The 21228-nt window shown below is 35.3% G+C and overlaps 3 protein-coding genes across 3 annotated transcripts; all 3 read left to right on the plus strand.

Moving 5' to 3' along the window:
* The first annotated feature begins 390 nt into the window (after window positions 1-390).
* On the plus strand, window positions 391-2984 carry LOC145166699 (protein PIN-LIKES 7-like). Its single transcript, XM_079085723.1, has 10 exons — window positions 391-660; window positions 807-886; window positions 1013-1137; window positions 1233-1354; window positions 1461-1658; window positions 1738-1857; window positions 2005-2105; window positions 2208-2260; window positions 2340-2525; window positions 2763-2984. Exons 1-10 carry the CDS (start codon window positions 526-528, stop codon window positions 2885-2887), a joined length of 1245 nt encoding a protein of 414 aa, XP_078941849.1. The 5' UTR covers window positions 391-525; the 3' UTR covers window positions 2888-2984.
* A 528-nt stretch (window positions 2985-3512) lies between these two features.
* IRE1A (Endoribonuclease/protein kinase IRE1-like protein) lies at window positions 3513-7462 on the plus strand. Its single transcript, XM_079085726.1, has 7 exons — window positions 3513-3897; window positions 4458-4689; window positions 4775-6060; window positions 6156-6328; window positions 6408-6654; window positions 6726-7029; window positions 7148-7462. The coding sequence occupies exons 1-7, from the start codon at window positions 3755-3757 to the stop codon at window positions 7283-7285; spliced, it is 2523 nt and encodes an 840-aa protein (XP_078941852.1). The 5' UTR covers window positions 3513-3754; the 3' UTR covers window positions 7286-7462.
* A 2696-nt stretch (window positions 7463-10158) lies between these two features.
* Window positions 10159-11341, plus strand: LOC145166701 (uncharacterized). Its single transcript, XM_079085727.1, has 2 exons — window positions 10159-10297; window positions 10616-11341. Exon 2 carries the CDS (start codon window positions 10620-10622, stop codon window positions 11085-11087), a length of 468 nt encoding a protein of 155 aa, XP_078941853.1. The 5' UTR covers window positions 10159-10297; window positions 10616-10619; the 3' UTR covers window positions 11088-11341.
* The last annotated feature ends 9887 nt before the right edge of the window (window positions 11342-21228 follow it).

Raw genomic sequence — 21228 nt, forward strand, 5'->3', positions numbered from 1 at the left:
GTTTACCGTGTTGTGTGTTATGTGTTTCAGGTACTTCTCAGGATCACGGGAAGGCGTCGACTTGATTGTACACACCTGTTCGAGATTGTGTTTGAGGATTGTGGGATATTATCAGTCGTTTTGTTGATTGTGTTTTGACAATTGATACATTGTGGTTTTAAAAAAATACGATATTGAGTTTTTATGTGATTTAAAAATGAAAAAAATATATATTTGAAAATTTACCCACGAAAGCAAAAAATAAAGAAATAGATAACCCAATGATTTTACTTGGTTCGGATGCAGTGTAAATCATACATCCACGGACCACGGGCTGCAACTAGATATTTATTAAATAGAAAACAATCTTTATTTTGCTTTCCCATTTTGTCATCCCACTTGGTCACAACCTAAGTTTTGCTTTATGTTGTGGAAAAGCCACTACCACTAACTTAACAATTGAAACACCTTATAAACTGAACTTGAACAAAGATGATCGATCTTTTAATTTCAACAATTCTATCTATCTGAAGGAGAATAATTAGAATGGGATTTTGGGGGCTGTTGGTGGTGGCATCGATGCCGATATTGCAGGTGTTGATCATAAGTGCAATCGGAGCTTTCATGGCTACTGATTACCTCAACCTACTTCCCAGCAACACTCGAAATTCACTTAACAAGGTAAATTTCATCTCTTATTCATCATCAAACATACATGCTAATTGCTAAAGTATCTCTACAGACAACAAGTTACCATTAAATTCTCTTTTTTCTTAGAATCAAAAATAAATTTTAGGAATTAAAAAATTTGTGTTTAATGTTTGCAGATTGTGTTTGTGGTATTTACGCCTTCACTTATTTTTACAAGCCTTGTGGAGACTGTCACCTTTCAAGACATCATCTCAATGTAAATTGTTGCTATTTTCCTTTTATACATATAAAAGTTAAACTAATAAGTTGTATATATATATATATATATATATATATATATATATATATTAAATTGTTAATGTGGTTAAGTTTCTTTTTATAGGTGGTTTATGCCAATAAATATAGGAATAACATTTTTATGTGGAGGAATATTGGGATGGATAGCAGTAAAACTAATCAAACCAAAGCCTCATTTGGAAGGCCTCATCATGGCTATGTGTTCAACAGGTAAATTCTGGTTATTAATTATTCATTTTCACCTTCTATGCTTCTTTTCTTTTTAATTAATTTATTCATTTGATGATGAAAAATAAAAAAAATAGGAAACTATGCAAATCTTCTGGTGATAATGGTTCCTGCAATCTGCACAGATAATGGCAGCCCATTCGGTGATCATGCCATCTGTAAGGCTAAGGCTCTCTCTTATGCATCATTCTCCATGGCTGTAAGCATTTACCATTTTACTAAAATGTCTAAAATGCCCTTCAAAGATCTTTTTTCAAGAATCTTGTACACAAATATATATTGATTAAGAAAATGGTTTTGGACAGTGGGGTAGTTTCTACACGTGGACATGTACTTACCAAATGATCCAAGCCTCAGCTTTAAAGTACAATGCAATAAAAGAAACCGAGGAATTGTCAAATCATGCAAATCAAAACACTCATATACTCGATACAAATAATGATCATATTGATCAAATCATGCCTTCATCAAATTTGACTAGTCAAGATATAGAAAACCAATGTGTAAGTATCCCCCCTTTGAAACCTATAACAATTTAATTGCTTAACAAAAGAAATATTATCATTCGCAATCTTTTTGCAGACTGTTCAACAAACGTCAGTAGGGAATGTAAAGAAGAAAGATGGATCGATTTCAGATAAATTAGTAGAAATACTGAAGAAAATAGTAAATCAACTACTAGCTCCACCAACCCTTGGCTCTGTAAGTGTAAAATTTGTATCCCACATAAATTGAAGGACCAATTGGTAGTTAACCCTAAGTAGTGGGTTAAAATCATAACTCTAAGGGTGAATCAGTAAGTAGTTATAAATAGTGGGTTAAAATCGGAATATTTTTACATTTAACTAGTTTGCAGGACTCATTATTGGTGCAATCCCATGGATAAAACATCTTTTAACTGGCGAGAAAGCTCCTTTACGGGTGATTCAAGACTCAATGACATTACTCGGGTACACATGATATAATTAACATTATTAAATCTTTACAACATAAGTTTTGTAAAAATTTATGATGTTTTTTTTTTTAATGATGTTGTCATATATATGTTATAGGGATGGAACCATACCTTGTTTGACTCTTATACTAGGAGGCAACCTCACACAAGGTACTTTAAATAATAATAATAGACTTTAAAATGGAAAAAAAAACTATGCCCGAATTTTATATGATGAAATTGTTGATAGGTCTACGAAAGGCGAGCGTGGGGCCCACAATCATCATCACGGTTATGATAGTGAGATATTTGATTCTTCCTGTTGTTGGGATTGGTGTGATAAAAATGGCTACAAATATGGGATTGGTTCCGGTGGACCCGCTCTTCAAATTCGTGTTGTTGATAATGTTTGCTCTGCCACCTGGCGTCAATATCAGTAAGCCCAAATACGTAGGAAATAGCAACGTACTTTACAATTATTTACTTAAAAATTAGCAACATAAATGCATTTACTTACTTATAATAGCAATGTGTAACAAATAGAGTAAAATGGCCATATTGGTAGGAAAATGTAAGTACGTTGCTATAATGAGTGGTGTTTGACTTTTGAAAGTCAAACATATTATTTATTTTGACTTATTGTTTTATGGGATTTGTTATATGAAAAATGTAGGTACAATGGCTGAATTGTTTAGTGTTGGGCAAGAAGAGTGTGCGATGCTTATGATGTGGACTTATTTGGCTGCTGCTTTTGCTCTTACAACTTGGTCATCTGTTTACATGTGGATTTTATCTTGAAATTTTTGTACCTTTTAAATTTGCTGTATGTTATGTTTGATTGTCTATTTTGATTTTTAATATCTAGCTAATTGATTAAAAAAGTTGTTTAGCACCATTTTAGTCCACATATGTGAGCTCTTGTGCATTTAGTAGCCACATATGACCACATTTGAAGGTCAATTTAGTCAATCATGCCGCCACTTTTGTATTTTTAGTGTTTTTAATCTTTTAAACGAATGTGCTTTTGAAAAAAAAAAAATTAATATGTGATATGAATATCTTTTGACAAAAGTAACAGAAATAATAATAGACACTATGATACTTTTTTTTTGATATGTTAATAAGATTCTGGACTAAAGAAATAGTTTTTTTTTTATCGAGCAATTGTTGTGTAAATATCAAGTAATTCACTCTTCTAAAAATTGATATAACTATTACAATATAATGTATTACTATATCATCATATAGTTTTTGTCGATTATCAGTTAGAGGAAATTTAGGAATAAGTTTAGGAGGAAATAAAGTATATGTTTTTTGATATTAAGGACCAAATGTGTACAAACTAATAGATAGAGGGTCGAGATGAAACTATGTCGCAAATTTCTCCGGTGACGTGTGCTGCTTTTCTGTATAATGATTTCTCCGGTTGACTGTAATTGAGACTACAAACAAGACACCAGAGAGGAACACGGCTTCGGAGATGCTTGAATTGGACAGCCGGAAACCCCTTCGAATATTCCTCCGGCAATCCTTTGTTCCCTGCATATCCTTCATAGTCGTCTTACGAAGTTGAATTTTTACCCTAAATCATTATGATTTGGTAGCAAATTGAGTTCAATTCACAATCAATCCAACCCTGTTTGCTATCAGAATCAATCGCAATCGATGAATTACGCCTTGATCCGCTATTTATTTGCCGATTTCTTGCTCTTTCTGCTGTTGTTTGGATCGATTGACAGCGTTCAAAACTTGGAAATCTCGAAAGTCAATCAAGCACCGGCTAGGCGGTCTCTATTATCTTTTCCGGAGTAAGTTTTCTCCTTTTTTACTCGTTAATTTGAGGTTGTTGATGAACAGCTTCTTCTCATGCATGTACACATGGCTGCCTGCTGCCATTCTGTTTTCCCTCTTTATCAAGGTGAAGATCTGTATATCGATCCATGCTGCTGCCATGTAGTTTGGGTTCTGTAAATTTTGCTCTTTCAGTTGAACTGAAGTATTACCATGAATTTTTTTCTCAACTTCAGCTTGGCTTGATTTTGGTCCCATATTACTTACTCTAACTCCAATTTCCCCTTATTTGTTAGAATGGGCAATTCAATGCAATTCACAATGGTTCCTTTGCAATAAACGTGTAACTATGAATGTTATAATTGCTTACTCTCACATACTCTACTTAGGGTTTGCTCTTCATTCTAACAAGTGCAAAGGCTTTTTTAATTAAGGTTCATGATTTTACCACAATTTAACAAGATAAACATGATCACACATAAGCAGAGTGCTGCACTCAACATAATTTTGCAAATCTTTTTGTAGTATCATTTGAAGTAATTCTCTTTCATGCACTTACATACCTCTCTCCAAACAGTAATCATGACACTGCCCTTGTTGCTGCATTGGATGGAACAATCAATTTGGTATATCGTGATTCTGGGAGGATAATTTGGTCATTTGCATCAGGATCACCAATCTACTCTTCATACCAGACTTCTACCAGCCATGATGATGATAAGGAAAGTGCACCTGTGCCTGAAGGCAGTTATTATGTAGACTGTGGGGATGATTGGAAGCTGTATGCACATACAGATCTTGGCAAAGTGGTAAATTTCTGAAACATTACTCTTGCTACCAATATCAACAATGTACTTTATTATTCAATTTCAACTACCTATTTGTACCTCACAGAGTATGGATATGACTATGGAGGAATTCATCAGAATCATGCCACATGTATCAGAGGATGGAGGAGTTATTCTTGGATCCAAAAAAACTACTGCATTTGTAGTTGATGCTAATACTGGAAGGTTAATACGTGTTCACCACAGCTCATCAACCAATGAACACTCACATTTCATCTCCCAAAAAACCACCATGAAAAATGAAAAGTCAACTATGGTCAATGAAAAACCCGATAAACAATTCTCCTTCACAAGAACAGATTACTTACTCACATCATTTGCTGCAAATTCTGACAAAGTTTTATGGAATGTGACAGTAGCAGACATTGATGTTGCTTTACTTTGTCAAGAAACTCCAAATAAAATCATTCGTCCATCTTTACCTCTCCCAAATAATCTTCGTTCAAAATCCAGTGTTGACTTTGACTTTGACTTTGACTTCAACATGCCCTTGTCATGCCAGTCAAAAGCTATTGTCCATAGGCTACGTACACCTCATAAGCTCAATTCCTATAAAATCCATGGAAAACAAGCAGAAAAAAAAGTTCCAATCCTTCTACTCCCTAAAAATAAACCTTTACTACCCAATCCTAACAATGACCTTGACACCCAAAACCCCGAAATCCCAAGTCAACAAAATGTAAAAAAAGTCAACTTTCTTTCCGAAGGGCGAATGGCGTTTGTTGTAATTTTCATTCTGATTATTGCCATTGGTGGTCTTATGTATCGCCATCATACCATGATGGCTGCAATGTTGAACAAAAAACCTTCTTCTTCTAGAAGAAAGAGGCATAGGAAACAAGGAAGGATTTATGCCAATGAAGATGGAAATATCGATAGTGAAAGAAATCCAGTGCTAAATTTTAATCATTTAATCGAATGTGACACAGAAGGGCGTTCTATAGGCAAACTATTTGTGTCAAATAAAGAAATTGCAAAGGGTAGTAATGGAACAGTTGTTCTTGAAGGGGTATATGAAGGTCGTAAGGTTGCTGTGAAACGCCTTGTGAGGGCCCACCATGATGTTGCATTTAAAGAAATTCAAAATCTTATTGCTTCTGATCAACATCCAAATATTGTTAGGTGGTATGGAGTTGAATATGATCATGATTTTGTTTATCTTTCTTTGGAGCGTTGTGCTTGTAGCCTTTATGATTTAATTCAAATGAAGAAAGGGGGTTTAGAATTCGAATTAGATTCAAATCATTCAATCAATGGTGACATCATCATGCATGATGTTCATTTATGGAAACCAAATGGATACCCTTCGCCTATTTTGTTAAAATTGATGAGGTACATGTACATCCAATCATTTATAACAACAACATTGTACTTTATTTACATGTGCTACTTTATTTATATCTTTACTTTGATGTTTATTATTATAGGGATATAGTATCTGGGCTTGTTCATTTGCATGAATTAGGGATCATTCATCGGGATTTAAAGCCACACAATGTGTTAATAGTCAAAGAAAAGTCAATATGTGGGAAGCTTTCTGACATGGGAATAAGTAGACGCCTTGTTGGCGACATGTTGTCATTAGGACTCCATGCTACTGGTAAGAAGAAAAATCAACTTAATTACAAAAATCGGCTGTTTTTGACACGTTGTAAATTGTTACGGGTTATTTTCGTCAGGTTCCGGAAGTTCAGGGTGGCAAGCGCCTGAACAACTTCTTCATGGACGCCAAACACGCGCCATAGATTTGTTCAGTTTAGGTTGTGTCCTGTTTTTCTGCATGACATGTGGCAGACACCCATTTGGTGATCATCTTGAACGCGATGTGAATGTGGTCAAAAACCGAGTCAACCTTTTTCTAGTTCGACATATTCCGGAAGCTTTTGACCTCTTCTCTCGATTGCTAAACCCTAACCCTGAACTCAGGTAAAATTATAAAATTACAATTTCAGTCCTCTAACTTGACGTTTTAAATTAATAAAGAATTTGCATTGTAGGCCAAGGGCTGTGGATGTGTTGCATCATCCTTTGTTTTGGGATTCCGAGGTGAGAATGTCGTTTCTAAGGGATACTAGTGATCGGGTGGAATTGGAAGATCGGGAATGTGATTCCGTTCTTCTGAGGGAATTGGAAAGTAAAGGTCCGGTGGCTTTGGGTGGAAAATGGGATGAAAAGATGGAACCGGAATTCATCAATAACATTGGTCGATACAGGCGGTATAAATACAACGGTGTCCGTGACTTGCTTCGTGTTATTCGAAATAAATTAAATCATTACCGCGAATTACCCAAAGAAATTCAGGTTCGATTTTCACAACATACAAAACGTTATCACTTTTTTTTACAGACCTGGACTGGATTAGACTGAACATGACAGGTTGTACTGCGTTAATGATTGTTTTGATGATTATTGGACACAGGATTTGTTGGGAGGTGTACCGGAAGGATTTAATGATTATTTTGGGATTCGGTTTCCGAAACTGTTGATGGAGGTGTACAATGTTATGTACCATTATTGTAAGGATGAAGAATGGTTCTATAAGTACTTGGAGCATTAATAACGTATTGTGGTGTGCCAACTTTTTAAACTTATTTATATGTATGTATAAATATATTTCATAGCGGCTGTTGTGTTTATGTAAATATGATATATGTAATATATAGTAATGTATGATATACATAACATCAATATTAATATATATGAATCTTTATTGTATGAAAATGCTCTTTTTCTTTGGATATTTTACAATTTTAGTTGTTTAATTTCTTAATAATACCAAGATGGATCGAAACTCTAAGGTTGCGATTAATTGTGGAAAAACAGTTTTCATTTTCTGTTTTCTGTTTTCCGTTTTTAGTTTTTGTTTTCCGTTTTCAGTTTTCATTGGAAAATTTAGAAAACGTGTTTAATTAAATCTTATTCATTATTCATTTTCTGTTTTAGAAAATTAGAAAACGCGTTTAGATGTGTATATTTCTATTGGTTTTCATTTTTAGAAAACGGTAGCGATGATAGGATAGGGATGGGGGGCAGCCGTGGGGGGAAGTGGTGGTGTCAATGATGGCGACAGTGGTGGTGGTTGTGGCGGCGGTGGTGATGACAGGCAGTGGTGGTGGCGGCGGCGGTGGTGATGTTGGTGATGGGGTAGTGGTGGTGGTGGTGGTGATGGTGATGGTAGGTCTGTGGTAGTGGTGTTGGGTGTGTGTGTGTGTGTGTGTGTGTTTATAGGGGTGGGGGTGGGGGTGGGTGTATGTGTGTGATTATAGTAGTGGTGTTGGGTGTGTGTGTGTTTATAGGGGTGGGGGGTAGGGGTGGGTGTGTGTGTGTTTATAGGGGTGGGGGTGAGGGTGGGTGTGTGTGTGTTTGTAGGTGTGTGTGTGCGTGTTTGTTTGTGGGGGTACAGGTGTGGGTGGGGGTTGGGGTGGGTGTTTGTTTATGTGTGTGTGTGTGGGGGGGGGGGGGGTGGGCTTGGGCTTGGGAGTGGGTGGGTGTGGGTAGGTAGGGGTGTGGTGGGTTGGAGGTGTAAAGGTGGGGATAGGTAGTAGAGGTGGGAGTGAATGGGTGTTTATATTTTAGAAAAATTTTGGAATTAGAAAAATATGAAAAACAATGATTACTGGTTTTCTCAAAATTTCCAACTTCTTTGTAATTTTAGAAAACAGAAATTTTGCATTTTCCGTGAAAAATTTAGAAAAATAGACGAACTAAACGCGTTTTCAAAATTCTCATTTTTCTTGGAAAATTTTCCAAGAAAAACGAAAATTTTGAAAACGCGTTTGATTCGTTTAGTTTTCCAAAATTTTCTAAGAAAATGAAAATTTTTAGTTTTCCAAATTGTATGTAAATTAGAAAAATTATTTTTACAGTTTTCAAAAGTTTTCCAAATTTCTAAGAAGGAAAAAAGAAAACTTCATCAGTTTCAACCAAATGCGTTTTCTAAAATTTTCATTGAAAATTGAAAATGAAAACTCAACTCTATTTTCTAAAAACATTTTCTTAGAAAATGAAATAATTTTTCACAACTAAACGCACCCTAAGGGTGTGTTTCTTTGTGGCAAATTTTCTAGGAAAATTTTCCAAAAAAATAAAAATTTTGAAAACGCGTTTGGTTCGTTCAATTTTCCAAAATTTTCTAAGAAAATGAAAATTTTCAGTTTTTCAAATTATATGTAAGTTAGAAAAATGAGTTTTACAGTTTTCCATAGTTTTCCAAATTTTAAGGTGGAAAATAAAATTTTCACCGCTTCAAACCAAACGCGTTTTTAAAATTTTAATTGAAAACTAAAAATTAAAACTCAACTCTATTTCCTGAAAACATTTTCTAAGAAAATAAAAACAGTTTTCCACAACCAAACGTACCCTAAATAATCCTGAATGACCAAAAACACCTTATGTAATATACTGAAACGACTAGTTTTGTTAATTGTTTTCAATAAGTTGTGTGAATTACGTCTAAATTCGAGACTAGAAGATCATTTAACCAACTTTCCGTTTTTAATTACTAATTATTTTTTGTCAAATACACCATATGACCTGATGTTATATATCAAATACAATGTTTTCACAAAACAAAGTATGTTTATCATTTTGAAATATCTTGATCGAAAGAACTATAACAAAGATGAAATTGTTTAAGAGCATTAAGTATGGGTCACGTTATAACATCGAATTCATATGTCACCTCAACCATAACACCAAGGAGGAAATGGTGTTCCCCATGTTATAACATGTTAAGAGGTAGAGAGAAAAAAAGAAAATGATTTTGATTGATTGATAAAGGCAACAACCAATTAAACTTCACGTTGCATCTTGTCTTCGTCACAACGAGATATTTCATAACATCCTCTTAACAAGAAAGGGGAGGGGGGGGGGGGGGGTTCATCTTGTTATGACTAGGTTATGAGGTGTCACATCAGCAATAATATCATTTCTCGTTGCTCATACCGTATGCTCTAAGGGAATATGTTGATCTATGTTTTTGTAATTTGTAGTAATTTGAAGCAGTAATAATCAATTTTAACTATTTGGTTGACTATATTTTACTTATTTTCGGATCAAATTTTCAATTTTATAACTGTAACAAAATTATCCATATATTAATTTATTTACGAGTTCTCTTAACCTGCTAGTTTTGAGAGACTTCTTTTACTTGCACTTCACACCTCTAAAATTATTTTCCCAAAACTATTTTTTTTTATCAATTTATACATCAGTATTTTATGTATAAGAATTTTTTAAATAATCAAACGTTATTCCCTATGGGCCTATATCATATTTGATTACAACTAGTTATTTATTTTTATTTTTTCCATATCAAATAACTATATTATCGTGAATAAGTATTGAATTTTAATTATTTGACATGAAGTCATTTTAGCCCGAATGTGCAAAATACCGATCCAATGGACCTAACGAAAAAAAAAGACCGATTAAACACTTATGGAGGCGCTCGGCCCAAACTACCAAAAGCCGAAAATAGAACTCAGTCGACAGTCGACACTCCTCGATACGGCGGCGATCTTCGTCTTCGCTCAAGCAAATCTCCTTCTCCATTGTTGGTCGTTTCAAGGTATCATTCAAGCTCTCTCTCTCTCTCTCTCTCTCTCTCTCTCTCTCTCTCTCTACAAGAATTGACACAAGATCTGTATACACTCTAATTGTCTGAATAATTTTATTTATTCTTCCACCTGGAACCATATGTTTAGATGCTAATCCCTAATTCAATCGCTATGCTATGAAAAATCAGACTTTTCGACTCATTCACACTCCACAACAAGCACATGCATCATTATGTTATCCTTCTCTTTTAATTTCTTCATCTCGTAGTTTAGCGTTTAGGGTTTTTCGTTTTACTGTTCCAATTTTTATGTTCTTGTTCGGGTTGTAGTTAAATGGCGTCCCTGAAGGAAATTCTAACGCGTCGACCAGTGGCGGCGACAGTCCGTCTCACCATCCCAGCCGGCGGAGCAAGACCTGGACCACCGGTAGGTCCGGCTGTAGGTCAGTACAAAGTTAATCTAATGGCGTTCTGCAAGGACTTCAACGCTCGCACACAGAAATACAAATCGGAAGCTCCAATCGCTGCTACTGTGACGGTTTTCAAAGACAACACTTTTGAACTTAGCGTTCGCTCTCCTTCAGTCACCTGGTTTCTAAAAAAAGCCGCCGGAATTGACTCCGGGAGTGGACGTGCAGGTCATGTTGTTGCATCAACCCTAACCCTAAAACACATCTATGAAATCGCAAAGGTGAAGCAAGCAGATCCGTATTGTCAGTACATGTCCTTGGAGGCGATTTCAAAATCAATTATAGGTACTGCTAAATCTATGGGGATTAAGGTTGAAAAGCAGTTGGATTGATGATGAATCTTGAATTCTTGATTAATGAATGTTAGATTTTTGTAGACTAGTGTACTTGAGATGATATCTGGATTTGAGTATTTGAAAATTGCTTTGAAAAACTGCATAAAATCTTCAAGTTGTTTAAAGGTTTTCCTGTGTTGAAAGGTGAAACTTGAAGCCTGTGATTTCATATATCTTGCAATCTTTGTATATTTTTTTGTTTAACTTGTGGAAAAGGGATTATTGCAATCGATGTTTAAATTATTGTGAAATTTTTGTATGTTGAAACATCTGCAAATGTGATGATTTAACAGAAAAGCATTATCTCTGTTGCTTAGATTTGTTGAAATGAGAAAATGAAATGACTTAGATGGGTAACAATCTTTTCCGGATTGTCAAAAAAACATCATTAAACTTATTTTTTTTCTTACTTGTTAAGTTGTTATATCATTTAACTTGGTGAAGTGGTAAAAAAAAAATGGAGGAGGATGTTGCTTGATTTGGCATTTGTGTTGGCCAGTTTTCCTTAAAAAGAAAATCTTTGCATTGATATTATTTTTTCCTATGTGGCGATTAGAGATGTACCCCTAATTTATGGACACTTTAGAGAGCATTACACAAGATTATGTGAAAATTAGAGCTTTTCTCTAGTTCAAGAGTATAGTCTTCCTATGGAAGACGACAAAGACTCTTTTGTCTAGTTTATAGTACATTCAAGGAAAACGACAATGATTTGTTTGTCAATACAAATGAATCAAAGTTCATGTGTGTTACAAATGCACTTTTGACCTAAAACTGCTAGTCTACTTTAACCATATTAAAGCTTTTGTGATGGATGTTGATTTCAGAAGAATGGGTTTCAATGACTTCATTTTATATATATGAAATTTGAATAATGATGTGTGTTGATGTGTACTACTGCGTTGGACAAGTATCACTAAGATATAGGTCGAGAGCATTGACGTGTAATGATTTTGTTGGTTTTTAAAGGATAGTTATGTATAATGGTGAAAGAACCAAAAGCGAATAGTTTGATGATCGTGTGGATTCAGTTTCTTGTCTAATGCATTATTAGTTGTTTACAAAGAGGATATGGTTTTTGAATTGAATAGTGTGTTGGTCCCTTTTTGAGCAACAATTGTTTTTATTTAAGACCAAATACAGTTTATTTATAAGTTCTAGAATACGTGACAACTACACTAAACCCCCACCCCTAGTGTATCTTTATTTTGACCCAATTTAGAAATGGGATACTATGGTACGCATCCTTGGTATGAGATTATCTCACTTAAAAGAACTTAAACTATTGTTAAGCAATTATGTTGTTGCTAATGGATATAATCTATGGTATGAAAAAATGACAAAAGTAGATTGTTAGTTAAGTGTTGCAAAAATGACAAAGAGGTTTCATGTCCTTTTACATTACGGGTAAGTTGGATTAGTAAAGAAAATTCATTCCGGATTAAGTCTTTAATTGTAGAACATAATTATGCTATAACCTTTATCTTTAGATCAGTTGTCACATATTCATGGGTAGGAAAACAATTTGTTAATCACATTTTGGAAAATCCCCAAAATAAGTCATAGAAAAATGGCACATGAAGTTATGAAGAGAATCAATATAAAGATTAGTGTTGTGTAGGGTAGAATGCAAAGAAATATGCTTTGAATTACATTGAAGGTACATCTACATTATGAAAAATTATGAAGTTATGGTCAGAATTTGAGGTCTAATCTAGGTTCTATTGTGAAGGTAGATGTAGATATTATGCCTAATTTCACATGATATATTTCAGAGATACATGTGTGTCTAAAAGGTGTAAATGATTGTTGGATTCAAGGATGCATAAAATGAGAATAAACAATGTGTTAGGCACATCTATGCCAACGTTAAGAAAATGTTTGCAGATGTTGAATATAGGAAGCTTTGGTAGATAGTTGTAAATGCCTTAAATACATCAGTATTTGAAACCACAATGAATCAAATTAGGTTGATAGACACAACTGCTTATGAGCATTTGATGGAAAGGCAACCTAAAACATGGTGTAGGGCTTATTTTGAAAAAGATGGGTGTTGCAATGTTGTTAAAAAAAGGGAATATGACTTATTAAGGTAATTAACTTTTCGGTATGTTCACATCAGGGTAACTATCTTTTTTTTCTACACATCTAGGTAACAAACTTGTTTGAAGTGTTCACATATGACTATTATGACCTGCTATAGCAGGTTAAATCCTAGATGTGAACGCTTTCAACAAGTTCGTTACCTAGATGTGTACAAAAAAAATAGTTACCCAAATATGAACAAAACGAAAAGTAAAAACTAAATTACACGAATGGTCTCTGTGGTTGGGGGAATTTGTGTTTTTGGTCTCTAACTTATTTTTTTAACTTGGATGGTCCCTACTGTTTATTTTTGTTGCGCGTTTGGTCACTGTCTTACCTAAAAAGACTATTGTGCCCTTATTAATTTATTTTTTAATTAATTTTCTTATTTATGCATTTATTTTTTTACATATTTAAAAAAATTAATAGACCCACATATTTGTATCTCCTCGGATGATCTCTACTGTTTATTTTTTAATTAATTTATTTTTTTAACTCGGATGGTCCCTACTGTTTATTTTTGTTACGCGTTTGGTCCATGTCTTACCTAAAAAGACTATCAAACGGCCTCTAAGATTACCTAAAAGTAAAAATTAAATTATACGAATGATATGTAGGGTATATTAATTTTTTAAATATATAAAAAATAAATACATAAATAAGAACATTAATTAAAAAATAAATTAATAAGGGCAAAATAGTCTTTTTAGGTAAGACAGTGACCAAACGCGCAACAAAAATAAACAGTAGGGACCATCCAAGTTAAAAAAATAAGTTAGGGACAAAAACACAAATTCCACCAAACCACAGGGACCATTCGTCTAATTTAATTTTTACTTTTGGTTTTGTTTATATTTAGGTAACTATTTTTTTTGTACACATCTAGATAACGAACTTGTTGGAAGCGTTCACATCTAGGATTTTACCTGCTATAGCAGGTCATAATGGTCATATGAACACTTCCAACAAGTTTGTTACCTAGATGTGTACAAAAAAAAGATAGTTACCCAGATGTGAACATACCGAAAAGTTAATTACCTTAATAAGTCATATTCCCTTAAAAAAACGACATTTTAGAATCTTTCAATGCAACACTTGTGATTGCTATGAAGAAACATATTATAACAATGTTGGAGGAAATAACGATGTTTGTAATAGATATATGCCCTTCGGTTAAAATGGGGATTGAAAAAATTAAGCAACATTAGTGGTATCGGAGAGTTGTAACATCCCAAAATTTAAGATCAAAAATTTCATTTTTAATTTAAAGATTCATAAAACAGATTACTGAAAATGTCACCAGTGTTATCTCATATCAAGAAAAACCATAAAGTCGAATATCTCTCAAAAACATATCATAGGAAAATAATGTCAGATTACAAATCCCAAGAGTCTCATGTGCGGAAAATCGAGTTTGTGATGTGTTGCAGTCATGCCGACTCTTTTCCCTTCCAAGAAGAGGTACCTGAAACCAAAACTGTAAACCGTAAGCATGAAGCTTAGTGAGTTCCCCCATCATACCACATACCATACAATAAACATACTGTCAGACATATCTGGGTGCCCGAACTACCTTCCTGAGCATACCGGGGTGCTCAACCTACCCCTGTTAGGCATACTGGGGTGCCCAACTGTGACATCCCCATTTTCACAGCCAGAAAAGACCGATTTTTGTTTATGCTTGTTTGAAAATCAGAGTAACATTTTAAATAAAAGTGTTGCGGAATTTGTTCCCAGAAAACATGATAAATAGGTTATCAAAGCATTTCCGAGGAAATGTATTTTTATTCATTTTCAAAACATTGGGATGTCATTGTCAATACAGAAACATAAGCATAAACAGAACTTACATTATTTACACTAGTGATCTACATCTCTTTTAAATCTCTCAGTGTAAAGTAGCTTCGTATCGACACCTGTGATACAAATAAGCTTGAGTGGGTCAGGTTGGGAAACCTGGTGAGTACATAGGGTTTTCAACCCACAATAATATAATTATTATGTTTAATCATCAAACAATTAACCCAATTACCCATCCCCATTATCTTATTTACTCTTAAGGATCTACCCTAAGAATCAGCTATCTCTTGTTCATTCATTCCTAAGGATCATCCTAAGGAATCAGCACGAAGTCCATCATCACCGGGGTTTAGGCACTATGTCTGCATAGTCGCCAGGATTTATACAACAGGCACTAAGTCCGCATAGTCGCCAGGGTTTAGGCACTAAGTCTGCATAGTCGCCAGGGTTTATACAACAGACACTAAGTCCACATAGTCGCTAGGGTTTTGGCACTAAGTCTGCATAGTCGCCAGGGTTTATACAGCAGGCACTAAGTCCGCATAGTCGCCAGGGTTTTGGCACCAAGTCTGCATGATCGCCAAAGTTTAGGCACCAAGTCTGCATGATCGCCAGGGTTTAGAGTACACATGGTGAACACATCGTTCACAACACCTACAGGTTGCGAGCCTGCTAGTGTTCCACTAGACTGTCTAGAATAGTTCGTGGTTGTCATCCATACTCTGCAAGATGACGGGGCCATCATTTGGGAAAGGCTTCTCACATCGTCCACCTCTCACACTCACCTCGTGGTCTATAACACCTCTCAACTCATCATCCAACTCATATTCCATCTATTACATCTACCCATGTTTTACCCAACATATTATCGTAGATATATATATATATATATATATATATATATATATATATATATATATACAGTTTAAATCATTTAAAACATATATAAAATCGTTCATCCAACATAGACAGCAAGTACTCAGATAATATGCACACATAGCACGTAGTTTATATAAAATACTTCATATCTATGTGTAAGATGAAAGTAACTATGCACTCACCTGAAAGGTGGTGACTCTGCACTTGAACAGCGCTTCGTTATCTCAAAATAATTTTCCCTCGACAAAACCTAGTATCAATACTAGGGTTTAATCTAACGTTAACCGCGACTAATTAATAGTCTAGCTATTATTATTATTATATAAGCGTTAAACAACACTCTATATAACTCATAATAATAGCCCAAATAATTATTTTAAGGACCTAATAACATTACTATAATTATTTTAAAGCTATATTAAAAATTTCATAGGCGTAGCTCACTTACAGCGGATTTTACAGAAAACCGAGTTTTGCTCGGAGCAGCGTTTCCGAACCGAAAGAACCTTTTTCTCGGGACTCCGGGAGCCTCGGGGCTTCCTTTGGGTGCTAGGGGTTTTTCCTAGGCTTAGGGGGGTTAGGGAGCTAGAGAGAGAACCTAGAGAGAGAAAGAAAGGTTGAATTTGTTGTGAAAAATGAGCTGCCTTCGCAGCCCTTTTATAGCCAGGCGAGGCTGCTGAACGCGCTGCGTTCCTCGGAGCTACGCTCAGCGTTCCTCGGACGCATGGCGCTCCTCGGCTACGCCCAACGTTCGTACAAGACAGGTGTCCGAATCCGGGTAGGGCGACGTGGATCATTCCGAGACCAAGAGAATCCGAACGCGGGGCGTTCCCCTTTCGTACGCGTTGCGTAGTGAGCCAGCTGTCACCCATCCGAGGCGAGTCTGTGATCAGCAAGCGACGGCCCAGATCGAGCCACGTCATCATTCTCGCATTAGATTTCGTAAATTCACTTTCCGACTTCTAAAAATCATAACTTTGGCATACGAGCTCCGTTTTCGACGTTCTTTATATCCACGCATAGGCGGGACCGTACTCTACAACTTTCGTTTAGACTCCGTCGGCTAATTTTGACTTTATTTTAAAAGTTATATTTTTAACAGGCCGGGAGAGGATTGGTCCGTTAAAAATTCATAACTTCTTCATCCGATGTCCGTTTTCGTCTGTCTTTTTATCGTTACGCTACTATTAACGAGATCTTCGATTCTCGTTTAGGTTGTTTCGGCTAAAAACCGCTCGATCTTATATTCGAATTTCGGGCTGTACACTGCTATGCCGAAACTTCGAAAAATCATAACTTCCTCATACGAAGTCAGATTTGGGCGTTCTTTTTATGGACGCTCTCAGTTTAACGTATTCTACGACTTTCGTTTAGATCGCTAAGGCTAAAATTCACTCTATCATAAATTCACTATTTACGCTTCCCGATATTGTGTCGGTTCCGTCGCGAAACTTCGACGGGTCATAACTTCTTCGTTATAACTCGGATTTCGGCGTTCTTTATATGTACGGAAACCTTGAGACATATTCTACAACTTGGCTAAGATTATTTATTCTAAATAATCTTTTGTCGAAAAGTCGTTTTCGACCCCTATTATCTCTAGATTGACTAGCCCGGATCTACGGGCGTTACACCAACCTACCCCTGTTAGACATACCGGGGTGTCCAACTTACCCCTGTCAGGCATATCTGGGTGCCCGACCTACCCTCCGGTTTATCTCAACCGGTTACGTGGACTATTTCACCCCTACCACTACCACATAATAACATATCATAAAAATACTGCTAGGCATATATGGGTACTGTCTACCCCTTCGGTCTCTTTCAACCGGTAACTGGGGAATATTTCACCCCTCCTACTACTATCAAATAATATCATAGCATACTAGCACATAAAGCATAACAGATAGTAGCATACCAGACAATTATCACCAAGACAATCATCTCAACTATAACCACCTACTAGTGGGCCGACCTTGGTGCCTTAGACCCACTTCTACTGGAAGGTAACTCACCTCAAATGTCGTGAAGTAGCTGAACTGTCCTCGGCTCTGCAATCAACTCCCCTCAAACTCCTACACATAAAAAATCTCTTTTAATTACCCTTTCATACTCATACCCCCTTAAGGGTCAACTCTGGTCAAAGTCCAAGTCAAAGTCAACCTTCTGGTCAAAGTCAACGTTATGGTCAAAGTCAACCTTCTGAGTTGACTCAACTCGCCGAGTTGGTCCATCAACTCGTCGAGTTCCATAAATCATAATCCCTGAAATCGCGACCTAACTCGTCGAGTTCTTTCATGAACTCATCGAGTACCTCCCTATAATAGAGTCAGGACTTTTCAACACAACTCGTCGAGTTCCTCCTTGAACTCGTCGAGTTCTTCAGTCTTCAAAATCCAAAAACCATGGCCAACTCGCTGAGTCATCTCCTAGACTCACCGAGTTTGCTAAATAAACATAAAACGTTAGGGGACCACGATCCAACTCGCCGAGTTGGACGAACAACTCGTCGAGTTCTCTTTGTCTAAATCCATTCAGTCACTTCAAATCGAGTTCAAAGCTTCCAAACCATATATCTGGTCCCCTAGGGCTAATATATCACGTAAAGTTCCTATCTTTACTTGCATGCATGGACTACATGGCTCAAAAAGCCAAAAGGATGGTTCATAAGTTGCATGGGACCTTCATGGCCATAAAGTTGGCACCTTTATGCCATGAAGTCCCCTAAGGACCCTAGATCTGAAGAGTTTTCCCCACATTGGACGTCCAAGTCCCAAAGACTAGCATTCTTAGACCAAAACATGGAGAAATCACTCTAAGACTAGATCTAAACATTAAATAGACAACATAGGTGATTTATACCTCCAATGAACCAGAAATGGAGCTCAACTTCTGGATCTACTCTTCTCCTTCACGTCCTTGCTCCTTCTTCAAGAATCCGCTTCTTCAATTTCACAAAGAATGCACAAAAATGGCTCAAAACACTCAAAATGGATTAGGGTTTCGTGGCTAGGGTTTGGGATGATGGAGGCTGTAAATGAGGTTGGCCTTTGGAGGTTAAGGTTTTTAATTAGGGTGCTAAACCCTGAAAGTTAGGGTTTCATTCTAGTAGCCCTACTCGTAGAGTTGAGGCTCTCGACTCGACGAGTAGGCTTTAAATCCCGCGTCCAAATTCCGTTCCTACTCGACGAGTTTGGGGCCTCCAACTCGTCGAGTTCCTGCACAAAAATGAATAAATTGATTTAAAATACATACCAGGAACGGGTCGTTACAAGAGTAATTCCAATTGGGTCATTGGGATGCATCGACATGAAGTAAGACTTCTGCATCAAGGTTTTGGTGCTCATTTGAAAGCGAAAACTTGTGCTTGTAAAGTATGGCAGCTCACTAGTATACTGTGTATGCATGTTGCTGTTGTAATTTCCTATGTAAATAGGAATATAAAGCAATATGTTGCAGAATGGTTAACAAAAAAAATGTTCTGCTATTAGTACACAATCAAGCCTATTAATGGCAATGACATGTTGTAATAGTATTTTCCCCAAAACATAAAAGAATAACAAGAATACCAACCATTAACAAAAGGAGAGACCCTACAAAAGATAGAAGGGAGACATATTGTTATATTGTGGAGACAACTACAAAATACATCCTATGTAGACAAACATGCCATAAAAATGTCCAATAGTCAAAGAAAACAAGGCACCACAAGAGGTGGAGGAATCTCTTGCAGTTGAAGAAACGCATGTACTAGTAAGGATGGTAATCGATTAGGTTTTTTGGTTTTTTTCGGTTTCCTCGGTTTGAATTTTTTTTTGTCTAATCGAAAACCGAACCAAATCGAATTCAAATTCTCTAGACCAAACCGAAAACCGAATTCTAATTCGGTTTGGTTCGGTTTGAAAACCGAGGAAACCAAATATTAACTTAAAAAATTTTCAAACATAAATTAAAATGTTTTTAACACAGAAACCTAAAGTTACAAACAGAAAGATCTAAAATTTCATACAAAATGATCCAAATAGTAAATGGGTTAAAATGATTTTTACTTTATAATTAATACTTTTATTTGATATAAAATATAAAATTTATTTTTTTAATTAATTGATTTGTGAAATTCGGTTTTTCGGTTCGGTTTGGTTTAAACTTCATGAGACCGAAACTCGAACCAAAAACCAAATTTACAACTCGGTTTGGTCTCAAACCAAACCAAAAACCGAATTTGAATATGGTTTGGTTTGAAATCGATTTTGGTTCGATTTGGTTTTCGGGTTTTTCGGTTCCGGACCAAATAATTCTCACCCCTATGTACTAGGCCGGAAGTGGAAGCATTGTGAAGAGGCAAATGAAAAACTCTTAAGAGAATCACCAAATTAAGGGTAAGGAAGAAGGTTGATCCTAAAAGATAGGAGTGACACTAGTGTGGAAAATCGAGTGGAACTAGAGTAATGAACTTATTCCAAACATTTGAGTGCTTATGTATAGAGTTTTTCGTAAAAGAGAATTTATCTTTACGTATTTTGACATTATATATATATTTTTTTACTTTTAAATGTTTTATGACCTTTATTGTTTTGTCTTTAATGAACTTGTTCCAACATCACCACATGGTTTTTTAATTCCCAAAACAATGAAGTACATTTATTGTTTATTAACTACATTTGCATATATGAAAACATTGAACTACATTTATTCTACTATCTTTTTAATTACTAGGAAATTGTTTAGTTATAGTTTTGGTCCTTATAATTTTTAATTTTAATAATTACAAGTTTACTCCGAGTAATTTATAATTTCTATTAATTAAAGTTTTTGTGCATCATATTTTTTAATTTGCATAATTACAGCTTTGGTTCTTATATCTTCTATTAATAACAATTTTGGTCCTTAGTTTTTAAATTTAAGATAATTATAGTGTTGGTCCCATAGTTTTTAACTTGCATTATCTATATTTTTGGCCCTTATAGTTTTTAATTTCAACAATTGCTATTTTCGTCCATGTGTTTATTTTGCATTAATTATAGTTTTACTCCCTATAATTTTTTAAGTTAGGATAATTACAATTTCAATCATATAGCTTTTAATAAGTATCAGAATAAATTATAGTTTTATTCCTTATGGTTTGTTCAAATTTATATTTTTGTTGAATCAACCGTTGAGAAGTCGATAAGACATATCCTTATGGTTTAAACAAATTATATTGCTTATGCCTATGCCACATTGCCACATGATGTTATTGGTCAAATTATAGTTTTGGTCCCTATGGTTTTTAATTTCAATAATTATAATTTTGGTCCATGTAATTTGAATTTACATATAATTATAGATTTGGTCCTATTGTTTTTAATTTAGGATAAATACAGTTTTGGTCTTT

Source organism: Lactuca virosa, chromosome 3 (assembly GCF_052849685.1).
Source record: "Lactuca virosa cultivar CGN04683 chromosome 3, Lactuca_virosa_CGN04683_v6, whole genome shotgun sequence".
Classification (NCBI taxonomy): domain Eukaryota; kingdom Viridiplantae; phylum Streptophyta; class Magnoliopsida; order Asterales; family Asteraceae; genus Lactuca; species Lactuca virosa.